At 39.8% G+C, this 14268-nt stretch overlaps 1 protein-coding gene across 2 annotated transcripts in view; it reads right to left on the bottom strand.

Moving 5' to 3' along the window:
- lmf1 (lipase maturation factor 1) overlaps positions 1 to 14268 on the bottom strand; it is a 607840-nt gene that overhangs the window by 141975 nt on the left and 451597 nt on the right. For both annotated transcript variants that reach the window (XM_087997719.1, XM_087997718.1), the window contains one exon: positions 1508 to 1675. In XM_087997719.1, coding sequence (XP_087853845.1) covers positions 1508 to 1675 — 168 coding nt within the window. The remainder of the gene's footprint in view (positions 1 to 1507; positions 1676 to 14268) is intronic.

Genomic DNA, 14268 nt, shown 5'->3' with positions numbered 1-14268 from the left:
GGTCACTGTTGTACTGTAAGAAACACCAAGATGATTGGATGGTCCTTTTTTTTTAATGATAGTTGAGGGAGAAATAATGTCCAGGAGACTCTTGCTCTACTTTATGCTCTTCTTCGGAATACCACTATGGGACCAGAAAGAGTAGATCATACCCCAAATTAACATCTCACCAAAAGGTTTGTTTGAGAATCCTCCATTATTACGTATGATAACTTCAGCGTAGAATTAGGATATACATACTTCCAGAAAATTACAAGTTTGAACCCAATCTAGCTGACCTCAGGAAATATTTCAGTTGGATGAAGGAGTTGGCTTTGTCTTCCTTTAATAAAGGAAACAAACAATCTCAGCCAGGACTTTGGTTCCAAATTATTATCCATTAACTCCCTGCTGAATAGTCTGTGCGTATGGATATTAGGCAAGAACAGGAATCATAGAATCATAGAATCCCTACAGTGTGGAAGCAGGTCACTCAACCCATCAAATCCACACTGACCCTCCAAACAGCATCCCACCCAGACCCATCCCGTACCTTATCTCTGCATTTCACATGGCCGACACACCTACTCTGTCCATCCTAGACACTATGGGAAATTTAGCATAGCCAATCCACCTAATCTGCACATCTTTGGACTGTGGGAGGAAACCAGAGCACCTGGAGGAAACTCACACAGACATGGAGAGAACGGGCAAACTCCAAACAGACAGTCAGCCAAGGTTGGAATCGAACTCGGGTGTCTGGTTTTGTGAGGCAGCAGTACTAACCACTGAGCCACCATTCTGCCCTTGGTAGCCTTGAGTATGATAGATGCACATGGCAACTTGCCAGAATTCAAACACATTCACAAGTGAGGAAGTCACCCGTATCAGACAACAACACAATAGACAAATGATGACTGTGGAACCATAATGTGAGTTGGCGCCTCCTCTATACAAAAGGGACCTGAGGGAAACCCATTAGTAAACTTTAAGATAGTTAGTTAGCCATGGTGAAAATTCTTCATCTTGAGAGGGAATCAAAGTTATAAGGTAATCAATAAACCCAATAACTGTTTCAGGAGGAACACCTTTAAGAAAATGAAACTCACTATCACATGGAGCAATGAAGGCAAAGGGTAGCAACACAGTAAAGTGGAATCTGTGTAAGTACTGGAGGGAGAACATTGTCATTGGTTATGCTGGTGGGATGAGAAGTAGTAGGGTGGGAGGATAAACTATCAACACCAGCATGGGCCAAGTAGGTCAAATGGCCTGTTACTGTGCTGTGAGTTCTTTGTAACAAATCAACAAGAGTCACCATTTCAAGAAAGGAGGTGAAATATTGGAAAAATAAATGGAGGTAGCTACAATGGAGAGGAAACCTACGAATATATTAGACAGTTGCAACTTATCCGAGGCAGTGACAGTGTTTTGTTAATGAGGATACTTTAACCTTATTTGTTTTGTTCTTCTGAGAATCTTGGATCTTGAGAACTGAACAGAACAGGTAGTAAACATGCAAGCTTACCTGAAAAAGGATCTGCAGGATTCCATGGATTACACACATCCTGCGTCCGAGAAATAGGAAAAAGGGCACGATAAGCTCAATGAAATGATTAGTAAGGACTTCAAAGCTGTGGAACCACAATGGGGATCGATGCATATAATATGCAATAGGATTAGGCACAGGTTGAGTCTGTAAATAGAACAAGAAAATGTGAGAATTAACAGAGATGATCAATAGGTTTCAATTTATGTGGACAACATATTGAAATTCCAAATAATTCATTGCTCTTGGCAGAGAATAGCTCTGGAAAATACTGACAGTTGTACTTTCTCATGTCTGTTCATAAAACCTGTATACCTATTTCCCATGGAGAAAGTGAGGACTGCAGATGCTGGAGATCAGAGCTGAAAATGTGTTGCTGGAAAAGCGCAGCAGGTCAGGCAGCATCCAAGGAACAGGAGAATCGACGTTTCGGGCATAAGCCCTTCTTCAGGAATGAGGAAAGTGTGTCCAGCAGGCTAAGATAAAAGATAGGGAGGAGGGACTTGGGGGAGGGGCGTTGGAAATGCGATAGGTGGAGGGAGGTCAAGGTGAGGGTGATAGGCCAGAGTGGGGTGGGGGCGGAGAGGTCAGGAAGAAGAACCTGCAATCTTCTTTTATCTTAGCCTGCTGGACACACTTTCCTCATTCCTGAAGAAGGGCTTATGCCCGAAATGTCGATTCTCCTGTTCCTTGGATGCTGCCTGACCTGCTGCGCTTTTCCAGCAACACATTTTCAGCTACCTATTTTCCATGTTAATATATACAGACTGTATTTTGGCACATCAGGAAACTCCTCCAACCTGGGCAGCAAATGGACGCCTGGTGTTCTCCACATGTTTGGTACAGATAGATAGTGCCTGCATCGGAGCCAGGAACTTAATACAATGATGGTTTAACAGGGACGTTAGAGATGTCGCTCGATTTCTGAAACATAAATCTAGGTGCGTAAATGTTCAAAATTACATAAACAGCAAGACTGACATCTGGGAAAATCAGACTTTTGTGGGTCATAAAGATGAGCAAAACTACCTGCCTGTCTATAACTTGCCCACTATACCTCCTTCGTTTTGAAATATGAAGATGTTGGCAAAAGCAGCAGCATCGGCTTCAAATTTTCACAGCAGAACTAAAATTCACTTGTAGATACAGTAACTTTGCATTATATTCAGCTTCAATTGTAGATACAGTAACTTTGCATTATATTCAGCTTCAATTGTAGATACAGTAACTTTGCATTATATTCAGCTTCAATTGTGGACACAGTAACTTTGCATTATATTCAGCTTCAATTGTGGACACAGTAACTTTGCATTATATTCAGCTTCAATTGTAGATACAGTAACTTTGCATTATATTCAGCTTCAATTGTGGACACAGTAACTTTGCATTATATTCAGCTTCAATTGTAGATACAGTAACTTTGCATTATATTCAGCTTCGATTGTAGATACAGTAACTTTGCATTATATTCAGCTTCAATTGTAGATACAGTAACTTTGCATTATATTCAGCTTCAATTGTGGACACAGTAACTTTGCATTATATTCAGCTTCAATTGGGCTTGATAGGCTTCTCAGGAAAAGAAGAAGAAAAAAGGCTGAATTAAATAGAACTGGAGATTACTCCACCAGAAAGAATACCAAGAGTTTAGATTAGATTAGATTACTTACAGTGTGGAAACAGGCCCTTCGGCCCAACAAGTCCACACCGACCCGCCGAAGCGCAACCCACCCATACCCCTACATTTACCCCTTTTACCTAACACTACGGGCAATTTAGCATGGCCAATTCACCTGACCTGCACATCTTTGGACTGTGGGAGGAAACCGGAGCACCCGGAGGAAACCCACGCAGACACGGGGAGCATGTGCAAACTCCACACAGTCAGTCGCCTGAGTCAGGAAATGAACCCGGGTCTCTGGCGCTGTGAGGCAGCAGTGCTAACCACTGTGCCACCGTGCCGCCCACTGTGCCAGTTCCTGACCAACTGCATAATTTCTTTTAAATGGGGAAAAAAAACCTGACATTTATAATGTCAATTACTTAATTTTGGAAAACCATGAATTTCAAGTAGTTACTCATTCCGAGGCCAGTGATGCAACAGTAGTATTCCAATTAGCTACCAAGTTGGCGTGAACACAAAACTATTTTACTTTCTAGAACTGGAGAGGACCATCAGGGGATCTCGAGGTACTCAAGATGACTTTCAGAAGGTTAGATATCAACAGTGAAAAATGCACAACATATTTGAAAACTTGGATTACATGCGTTTAGATCTGATGTTCATTTTCCTCATAAACAGGATGACAAAAATATATCAACGCTGCCAAAAAAACAAGAGTGATAGTAATCTCTGTGCAGCCTGGAATTAATAAACTAGTTCTTGTATTCACATTAAGCAAGCACTGATTTCCACCCCCTCCCCACCCCTGAGGACACTACCGCATCCTTCCTTCCTCTTCTAAGACCAATGCAGGAAGCAGCCAGCTATAACTGGAAGTTCACTAACTCCACTGGTGAGGGTCACAATATTATTACTTCCTAGGTCAAGTGAGGTACATGTGTTTGAAATCTTTGTCTAGGCATTTCCTGAGGGGGAGCAATTCAATATTTCTGCAGTGTTGATGCAGCCAGTTTTCACTTGTGTTGGGATGCCTCTGTTTTTTGATTACAAGCATTTCAATTAGACATTATATATTTTAATATCACTGACTCTATTCAATACGCTAAAGATTTTGGCAACACAATTGTGCAAATTTCAAAAGGCTTCAACAGAAATTGGAAGCAGAGCCAATTGTTGCTGATCACCAGAGATTTGTACGATTTGGAAACATTAAGCTTCCTAGATTTTGTTTATCCATCATGTTAAAGAATATTACTATTATAAGTTTGTCAACAGCATCTGAAGCTGTCTAACACCACTTTGCATTTTTAACCAAATGGATTCTGGGTAGGCACATGAGACTAGCAACACCTCCAAGCGTCTCTCTAACTGAAGCACCATCTTTACTTTGATATATGTCATTCTTCCTTCATAAGCACAAGCTAAAAATCCTGCAATTCCTTCCTAATAGCAATTTGTCTGCAGCTCTTCAAGGTGGCAGCCAACTTCCACCTTAATGAGTCGTGGGTAATCATTGTTGACCAGCCAAGACTACCCTTTCCCAAGAAGTAAAACATTGTCAGTTTCAATGAACTTGCACTAAATCCATAATCTTGTACTTCAACAACAACAACTTGTATTTATATAGCACCTTTAGTGCAAAAAAGTACTTAAACCATTGAACACCTAACATTCAAAGTTACATGCATTTGGATTACAAGATTAACTATTAGGCTAATTTTCCTTTCCTTTGTGGAAAGGTTATCACCAGACTTAAGCACCCTTTTTAATCAGGATCTCCAGGAAGAATGCAGATGGTTTGTGGCATCAACAGATTTCGGCCTTTGCTTATTTACAAATGCAATGGCTGTAGATCCATTTTAAGAAGGGTTTACATTAATAGGTGAACAGCTGATACTTTGCAAGATCTTTTTTGAAAGCGAAAATGAGTTCTCTAACAAAATATCAATATTTGCAGTGAGTGACCCAAAACGTGTGCCAATACTTTCACGTGGTTCCCCGCACTGACGTTTCATAAATCTTCATTTACTTATGGATGAGAGGGCATAAATCGTGTCTGGCCCACTCTACTACTCAAATATCTATCCTGATCTGAAATTGCAGAATGCTGATTTCCCACCAGTCTTTGGTTTACATTGGCCCATTTCTACAGCTGGAGAGCATGAATTGTGATAAACAATTTACAATGAGAAAAAAAAGCAAGCAAACATTGAAACTGAAATCAACCATGTGTATCAAAATTTAACAGCATTGCATGTCCATAGATTAAAACCAAGTCACTGCTCAATGCTGACAATATTGGTGGAGAGAAGTGAATAAATAGAAAAGTACACCATTTTAACACAATCACGCCTATGAAATTTATGCCATTGTGTTGAGCGTTTGAGAATAAATAAATTTAATGTGTGCATTTTTGGCCTTCCCTGTGTCTAGCTTATGCTAAAATTAGTTGGAGAACTCATTAAAGTATATCAGAGAGGAGTGCAGCAGCCAATGGCCATTGTCAAACATTTGCCATCAATTCCAATTATGATCATGTACAGTGTTGCACAATCATACACTTTTACTGCTGTTTTATAAAAGCCTGCACTCGACTGGTAAATTCCAGTTTGGAAGTTACAAAAAAAACTATTTTTATCAGATTAATATTATGCTTTGTAAAGTTATCCTTTGGTGCAAAACAGGCAGTCAATGTGTGACTGCAGGCACCTGAGCTAATTGAGGGCTTCTAAATTGTAATTGTTTTCAGATGTTGGTGGGCCAATCCATTTCAAAACACATGCCTTGTACTTTGCAGATTAATATATTAAAATCTCAATGCAAAAGATGTTAGGAAGTAATTATTTAATAATTCTTTTCATATATTCATTACTTTAAAATTTAGAGCAGCTGCGTGATCTCCAATAGATACCTTAACTCTCTAAATAAACGAGTTTATTCTTAAAACGCATAGCAGTCTGCTGAATTGCACATAACTGTACTTATCAATATGAGTTCCAAAACAAAATATTTTTGAGTCTATGTTAAAGCTAGTAATGGCTAAGTGAGCACTGAAACTAAATGGCTTTCAAAGATTCAATTCCATTTAACAAAGAACTTTTCGGACAACTAAAATGTTCAAAAGTGTATTTTTATATGTGCTGAGTAAATCAGTAGAATTCAGTGAATTCTGCTAAAAATGAATTCTGTTCCTCACACCACAGATGCTACCTGACCTGTTGAGTATTTTGAATCTATTTTTCAGATTTCTTGTACCTACAGGTGTTTTGCCTTGTCTCAGTAAAAAGATCCCTTTGTTGAGGAAAATTGATTTTACAGCAAAAACCAGCCAGCACTCAGATCAACAATGCCATTCTACTTCTGGCTAAGTAGCAGAAGGAACACAGAGCAGTGTCGAGTCAGCAAATTGGGCATTCCAAGGAATTTTAATGGAGTGGGAAAGACTGTGTGGACTGATAACAATGAAATTGAGGGAGGCTCATCAGGACTAAAGCAGAGGGACCCAAGGAAACTTCACTGCCCCTAACTAGAGGTCATTTTCCTTGGCACCATTTCCATGAAATTCTGTCAATTGTACATTCAGTGGAGGCCCACTAATGATGTTACCTGGAAGGGTGATGAAACGTCTGGAAATGAACCTTTCAGCTCAGTGAGTAAACCTACATCCAGAACCTCAACCTGAGCTACAAATCTTCTCACAACATATCATGGATGCATCATGTTTCTACAAATTCTGGCCCAAGATTCTACACACTGGTTTTAAAAATAGTTTTTGTTTTAAACTTTCCCTCAATTGCCTCCAGCCAATTTCAATTAATCTGATTGGCCAAATGAACATTGACCAGGGAGGACTTGCCCTGGATGATTCTTCCTTCCATATTAAAAAAAACACACCACCAATGACCCAGAGATGGGACAACACATGAATGTAATGTAATTTGAATAAAGACTAAAATAGGGATTCAAATTCAGTTGTAATTTATCTGAAATGTCTTATTTTCAGGTGGCTGGTAAAATGAACAATCAGGAAAAACTGAAATATCAAGATCTTGCAAACTCGTAACAAATTTGTGAGGAAATACCAGGAATAGATAGCTATGATCACACCAATACATTGATTGCCCTATTTATATGCATGGAATTGTTTCTTTTTAGGATTGAACTGTGTCAAGTTAGGTCATACTTCGAACCAAATGATTCAATCAAGTTGGATGACCAAGACACTCAGACTAAAGGGAGTTAGCCTGAACACAAAGCAATACGTAAAGAGGAATTACGGGAAACATGGAAAATACTTAATCTATTCTTTTCTGTTTCTGAAAGAAAACTTGATGATGAAGTACTTTATAATTAGAGGCGTATTCCACCATACAACACATAAGATATTATTGGTACAGCTGTGTTTATCCAACTTGTTCCTTTTCAGACACAGCATTCAATTACAGTTAACAGGCACACCCTGAAATTAATTAGAAGTTAATTGGTGCTGATTAGGAAGGTTGGCAGAGAGCAATTGCTGGTAAGTTCCTGGTTCCAAAAGAAATTGCTTCTCTAATTTTATATTTTTGACAGTTTGAAACATGACATTGGAAGGATGACAGATTTCCAAGATTAAGACATTTATATATGTCTTATCCAGATAAAGAAATTCTGAATTTGAAATATGAGAAACTGACAAAATGAAGGAGGTGCATGCTGATCTAAGATTTTGAGATGTGTGCAGAGACAGGAGTGTTCATAAAATGCTTTTCCTCACCAAATAGTGTAGTTATTCAGATGTTGTGATTCCTAAAAGAATCCTGCCAATTGCAAATTGCACTTCAACTTTGAATGGGGCTCTAAAGTAGGAATTTGAGAAGTAAAATGACACTCATAATGGAGATACAAGATGGATGAATTTATATCTATTGATGCATTACATCAAAAATCACTCAACTTAATCTTGGGATGATGATCTCATGATTTATTCTGTGATCCAGATCCCTCAAATGAGTATCAGATATTTTCTAATCAGCCTGTTCAGAGATGTTATTACACACCTCTGGAGCAGGTGGAACCTGATCCTGGGTAGGGACACTACCACTGCACCACAAGAGCCCTTCAAGCGAATTAAATACTTATATTTTCTTCTCATGTTTATGTGTAGATATAAAGTGCTGGTCTAGCTCTTCAAATGTAACTTAATATTCTAGTTACTTTTAACCTTAAGAAGTGCTGGCTGTTTTCACTGCACGATGGCAGGATGGACACCTTTCAAAGCATTTTCAAAACCATGATGAGTGGTTACTTTAATGAAATAGAATGAGAGTACTCAGTAGGCCATTATACAGGAAAAGACTGAGAGACAAGTATGTTCATTCTCTGTCCAAAAGTGACTGAAATTTTTACCCTCAACTTCCTTTAATACTCCCCAGAGGTCTGCTTTGTGAAGTAATAACTGCTGTTTGAGTTTTTTCCTGACAAATATCATCTTTAAGGGTTGATTGACTCTAACTGTTACATGAAAAAGCCTTTGGAAACCTCTTAGAAGGAATATACCTATGGAGGTATAAATTGAATCATTCCTCTATACTTTAAAAGATACATTCATTCAGGAAAGTATAACCATAACTTATCTTGAAAATACATCACTGCAGACATAATTCCTTCTAAAAGACAATGTACTTTCCCATTTGCTATCCACTCCAATGTTTTTCTGATGAAGTCTCCTACTGGCAAACGAAAGATTAACTTTATCCACCCTTAGAAGCCCTAGAGGCTGTAAACTTGTGATACTGCGGATGTTCTGCAATCACATGACCGAAACAGGAACATCTGGCTATCATATCATGGTGAAATAGCATCTCAAAGGTATAATAAAAATCAAATAGCTGCCTGACCTACAATTATAAAACCGTTTCTTTACTATTATCCAGCAGCCACTTTATAGTCAGCTTTTACAGATAGTATTTCTAAGTAAATTGCAAAAAAAACCCTGAATATCCTTACATTTCTGAAATTTTTCTTATATATAAAATAAAGCTCGGAGGCTAATATGATAACTGAAAGTGTTATCACTTTAGCTAGTTTGAGTTCTAATCAGCCAAAAAGATTACATCAACAGCTGCACAAAATATATGGCCCTTATCACCAAGGTAAATTCAAAACAGCCTATTAATGTCATTTAAATGCAACAGTGACACGACAATGTTAGTCTGAGATTGGCCTCTGGAGTAAGCAGCTCACAGCAGTCACCACAGTGTTATACATCTACTCATGAGACAGTAATTCTGCTCAAATCAAGAGACCCCCTTGTAAATTCCAAACCTTAAGGCCTAGATACCTGAAGGCATGGTCATTAGCGTTTGAGCATATGGATGTGGAAGAGATCAGAACTAATGGAACTCAATGATCTCAGAAGCTTGTTGAAAAGTGTGGCACTGGAAAAGCACAGCAGGTCAGGCAGCATCCAAGGAGCAGGAGAATCAATGTTTCAGGCATAAGCCCTTCATCAGGAAGCTTGCTCAGCAGGAGTATATCACAAACATAGGTAAATGGCAGTGACACAGAGGAATTAGAACAAAACAATAAACATTTTAAAATTTAAATCATCATAGAATCCCAACAGTGTGGAAACAGACCATTTGGCCCATCAAGTCCACACTGACCCTCCAAAGAGCATCCCCTCCCAGATTTTCCACGTCCCTGAAACCCTTCAATTCCAATGGCCAATTCACTTCACCTACACAATGCTGGAAATTATGGGCACTTTAGCATGGCCAATCCACCTAACCTGCAGTACTGTGGGAAGAAACTGGAGCACCCAGAGGAAACTCACACAAACTCGGGGAGAACATGGAAACTCCATACAGTCACCCAAGGATGGAATTGAACGCAAATCCCTGGCACTGTGAGGCAGCAGTGCCAACCACTAAGCCACCATGCCACTCTTGGGGCAAATGCTGACAGACTAGGAGCTAAGTAAGATAGATCAATGAGAAGTGGAGTGATGTGTAAACTGGTCTTGGTATGAGAAAGTGAGGTCTGCAGATGCTGGAGGTTAGAGTTGAGAGTGTGTTGCTGGAAAAGCACAGCAGGTCAGGCAGCATCCGAGGAGCAGGAGAATCGATGTTTCATGCCAGAGCCCTTCATCAGGAATGAGGCCGCAGGGGTGGACAGATAAATGGGAGGGGAGGGGGGGTGGGGCTGGGGAGAAGGTAGTTAGGAGTGCAATAGGTGGATGGAGGTGGGGCTAAAGGTGATAGGTCGGAGTGGAGGGTGGAGCGGATGGGTGGGAAGGAAGATTGACAGGTAGGACAGGTCATGAGGAGGGGAAATGAGGAAACTGGTGAAATCCACATTGATGCCCTGGGGTTGAAGGGTCCCGAGGCTGAAGATAAGGCATTCTTCCTCCAGGCATCAGGTGGTGAGGGAGCGGCGATGGAGGAGGCCCAGGACCTGATGCCCTTGGCAGAGTGGGAGGGGTAGTTGAAATGTTCGGATACGGGGTGGTGTGGTTGATTGGTGCGGGTGTCTCGGAGGTGTTCTCTAAAGCGCTCTGCGAGAAGGTGTCCGGTCTCCCCAATGTAGAGGAGACCGCATCACGAGCACTGGATATAATAAATAACATGGTGAACATGCAGTGAAACTTTGATGGATGTGGAAGGCTCCTTTAGGGCCTTGGATGGAGGTGAGGGGGAGGGGTGGGTGCAGGCTTTGCAATTCCTGCAGTGGCAGGGGAAGGTGGCTTGTTAGGGGGCATTGACCTGCAACACCCTCACCTCCATCCAAGGCCCCAAAGGGCCCTTCCACAATAACAATGTACATTTATTTAGGAATTTAAAAAAATATCATTTAGCGAAAACAGGGTCTGGAGTACAAAAGGTGGTCTCATCAACAAGTTGTGTTTGAAGAAAGAACAAGAAAAAAGTGAAAAATGCAAGGTGAGAGTTTAGGGATAAGGTATGGGTGAACATTAAAGGAAATTAGATCCAGTGGATGGGAAAGGGTGGGAAGTAGCAAAGGCAGCTGATTGGCTAGTTGCAATCTTTCTGACAAAAATGTGCTTATTATTGTTAATGTTGAGCATGGAGGAAGGAGAAGATGATAGTTTAAGATGATATTTAAAGGTGAAGAAAAGAAGCCAGGTGTTATTATCACTTTCCCTAAATTATCTCTGAACTTTAGTGATGGACAGCAATCCTCAGATAGCTCTGAAAATGGTCTAGCCAGATCGGGTGATAAATGGTCGATATAGCTCTCACCAAGGATCTTCAAGTCTATGCACTGTGAATGTAAGGAAATAGAGATGAGGAGGATACAGGGAAGACTAATTAGAATGGGAAAGAGTACTAGTTCTAGTAAGTCAATGCAAGGTGGTGAATCGGATGTAATTTAGCAAATCAATTGCTTTCAAGATACCATGATGGATTAAAGGCTGGATAGCTGTGAGTTTAGTTGTGCAGAGGTAAGTGACCTAAGGGGAGTATTTTTCATGGTTGGACACAATAAGTGGATAGAGAATTTTTAAAAAATGATCAAAGCCAGCTCTGTCAAAGATATTTACTATAGGTGTAGAGAGGCTCTGTGACAAACGGAATGATTTGAGACTGAGGTAACAAGACTATGGGTGAGGGTTTCATCACCAGACGAGTTAAGCCATATATAGAGACAAGAGACATTACAAGAGGAAGAGATGGAGAGTATTATCATGGCACAAATAGTCATTGGAGGTGAAGCAGTAATAGGAGATAATCATATGCATAGTTGTCTGCTTGTAACTGATACATCAGAAAGGTGGCACTAATCATTCCAGTAACTAAACATAATTCTGAGCAAATGCTGCATGATGCTGTGCTTCTTCCAAAAAAAAATCTTCCTCTTGGAGACAATGAGTAGACTCTTATAGGGGCCGAATGAGATGGGCTACCATTTCCCAGGTGTTCAGAATTTTCAATATGCAAGTCAGAGCAGATAGGCAGCGATTCAGATGGCTGCTTGCTCCAAAGGACTTTGCTGTTGGACACAAGCACCAAAATTTAGGGCATACTCCATGGGTACCAGTCACATTCACCTTAGATTTACAGACATTGGCATCTGATGTGCCAGCCTCTGAGCACGTCATGGTATCTCTTTGATGCACTCACAGAATAGTTCTGTACTTCAGTGCTGCAACTCAGGCCGCACTGCAACTCTCATGGTAATACCGCAGCAAGGACACTGGGTGCTCAGAGACCCACACCTAGTTCATGGACTGGACCGGGCTGTATCTGTGGGCTCTTCACTTGGTTTCTCACCTCTCACTCACTCTAAGCAAACCTGGATCCTCTCAGCACCCCTATCTTGATTTTCCATTTGTATCTGGTCATTAGCCAGAGATATTAGGCTCACAGTACTCTTGTCTCGCTGGGCATAGATACAAAGCCAGGGAATTTTTCATGATTGTCAGCAGTCCTCAGTCAAGCCAAGTGAGATAGCCTTCAGTCAGGGGTCCTGGTAAGTCAAGGACAGCCTTCAATACCAGTCCGGGAGCGTGGACACCACGGGAAAATCAAAATCTAAGGCTTGTCCAAATATTTCCATTCAAAACAAGAATACACGATTAACTGAGTGGTTGGACCATACAAAATAGTCAATTTTACTTTACAAATGGCTCCTTTTAACCAAGGATAATTGAATGAGTTATCTGAGTCATTTTAAAATGACCTGACATAGTTTATAAACCAATAGTGAAATATAAGTATTTTATTTCATTCATATTGTCATGCTATTTATTAAGAGTGTTCTCTCCCGCAAAGGTTAAAAAAAGTGTGACAGCAAAGATCTTGAACTCTTCAGCCATGCATACAAATCCAAACTATATTCATTTTTATAACTCAGATTTGTATTTTAGTAGCAAGAACTAAAATCAACATTCACAGGTAGAAATAAGTACAGGTCATTCTGCTATAAAGTGACAGTTATGCTGCTCTGCAACCTCACACTTAGAAAAATCGTACTGTGGAAAACTGCTATTGAAAATTCGGACTATGGGAAACAGCTTTAGAAAATCGCACTGTGGAAAACTGTTACAGAAAATTTGCACTATGGAAAACTGTTATAGAAAATCGCACTATGGAAAACTGTTACAGAAAATTTGCACTATGGAAAACTGCTATAGAAAATCGCACTGTGGAAAACCATTATAGAGGATTCGCACTATGGAAAACAGCTATAGAAAATTGCACTATGGAAAACTGTGAGAGAGGGTTTGCATTATGGAAAACTGCTATAGAAAATCACACTACGGAAAACCGTTATAGAAAATCGCACTATGGAAAACAGCTATCAAAAAATCGCACTATGGAAAACAGTATAGAAAACTGCACTATGGAAAATTGCTATAGAAAAATCGCACTATGGAAAACCGTTATAGAAGATTTGCATTATGGAAAACAATATAGAAAATTCACACCATGGGAAACTGTTACGGAAACTTGCATTATGGAAAACCACTATAAAAAAATCGCACTGTGGAAAACCGCTATAGAAAATTGCACTGTAGAAGGTCACTAATAGAAAATCGCTATACCCTTTCAGTAAAAGTTTGCGTTATCCAAACAACGCCCACAATTTGTTAATTGCGTTATAGCCATATCGCACTGACCAATGCACATTACAGCAGAATGAACTGTAGATGAAAAGTCATTGAGCATGCAAAGCTAGATGTGTGTTAACTTTAAAATGTGGACAATTCTGTCAACAAGAGAAATTTCAGTGTATGGAGACAGACAAAAGAAAGGAAGATTAGTATTTCTTTGGCACCTTTGCTAATTTCAAGAACACTTTAACTGCTAATTATGTACTCTTTGAAGCGTAATCATTCTTTTAACATAGGAAACACAGCAAATAATTTCCACAGAGAAAGATCCCGCAAAGAATGATTGCAAAAATAACTGGATCATCTGTTTTTGGTCTTGGCTAAAGGATAAATATTTACCAGGACAACAGAGAGAACTTCCTGTTCTTCTTCAAAATAATGCCATGGCAGATTTTATGTCCAGCTGAGAGAAGAAAAATGCAGATTTATCACCCTTATTACAGCACTTTTTACAATGAAGAATATCTTGAGTACTACACTGCAAGTGTCAGCCTAATT

The sequence above is a fragment of the Chiloscyllium plagiosum genome, unplaced genomic scaffold (genome assembly GCF_037043375.1).
Source record: "Chiloscyllium plagiosum isolate Xiang-an unplaced genomic scaffold, Cpla_swu_hap1 HiC_scaffold_20, whole genome shotgun sequence".
In the NCBI taxonomy this organism is placed as follows: Eukaryota; Metazoa; Chordata; class Chondrichthyes; order Orectolobiformes; family Hemiscylliidae; genus Chiloscyllium; species Chiloscyllium plagiosum.
The sequence above is the reverse complement of the archived record's forward strand: the minus strand, read 5'-3'. Positions and strand labels throughout refer to the sequence as shown.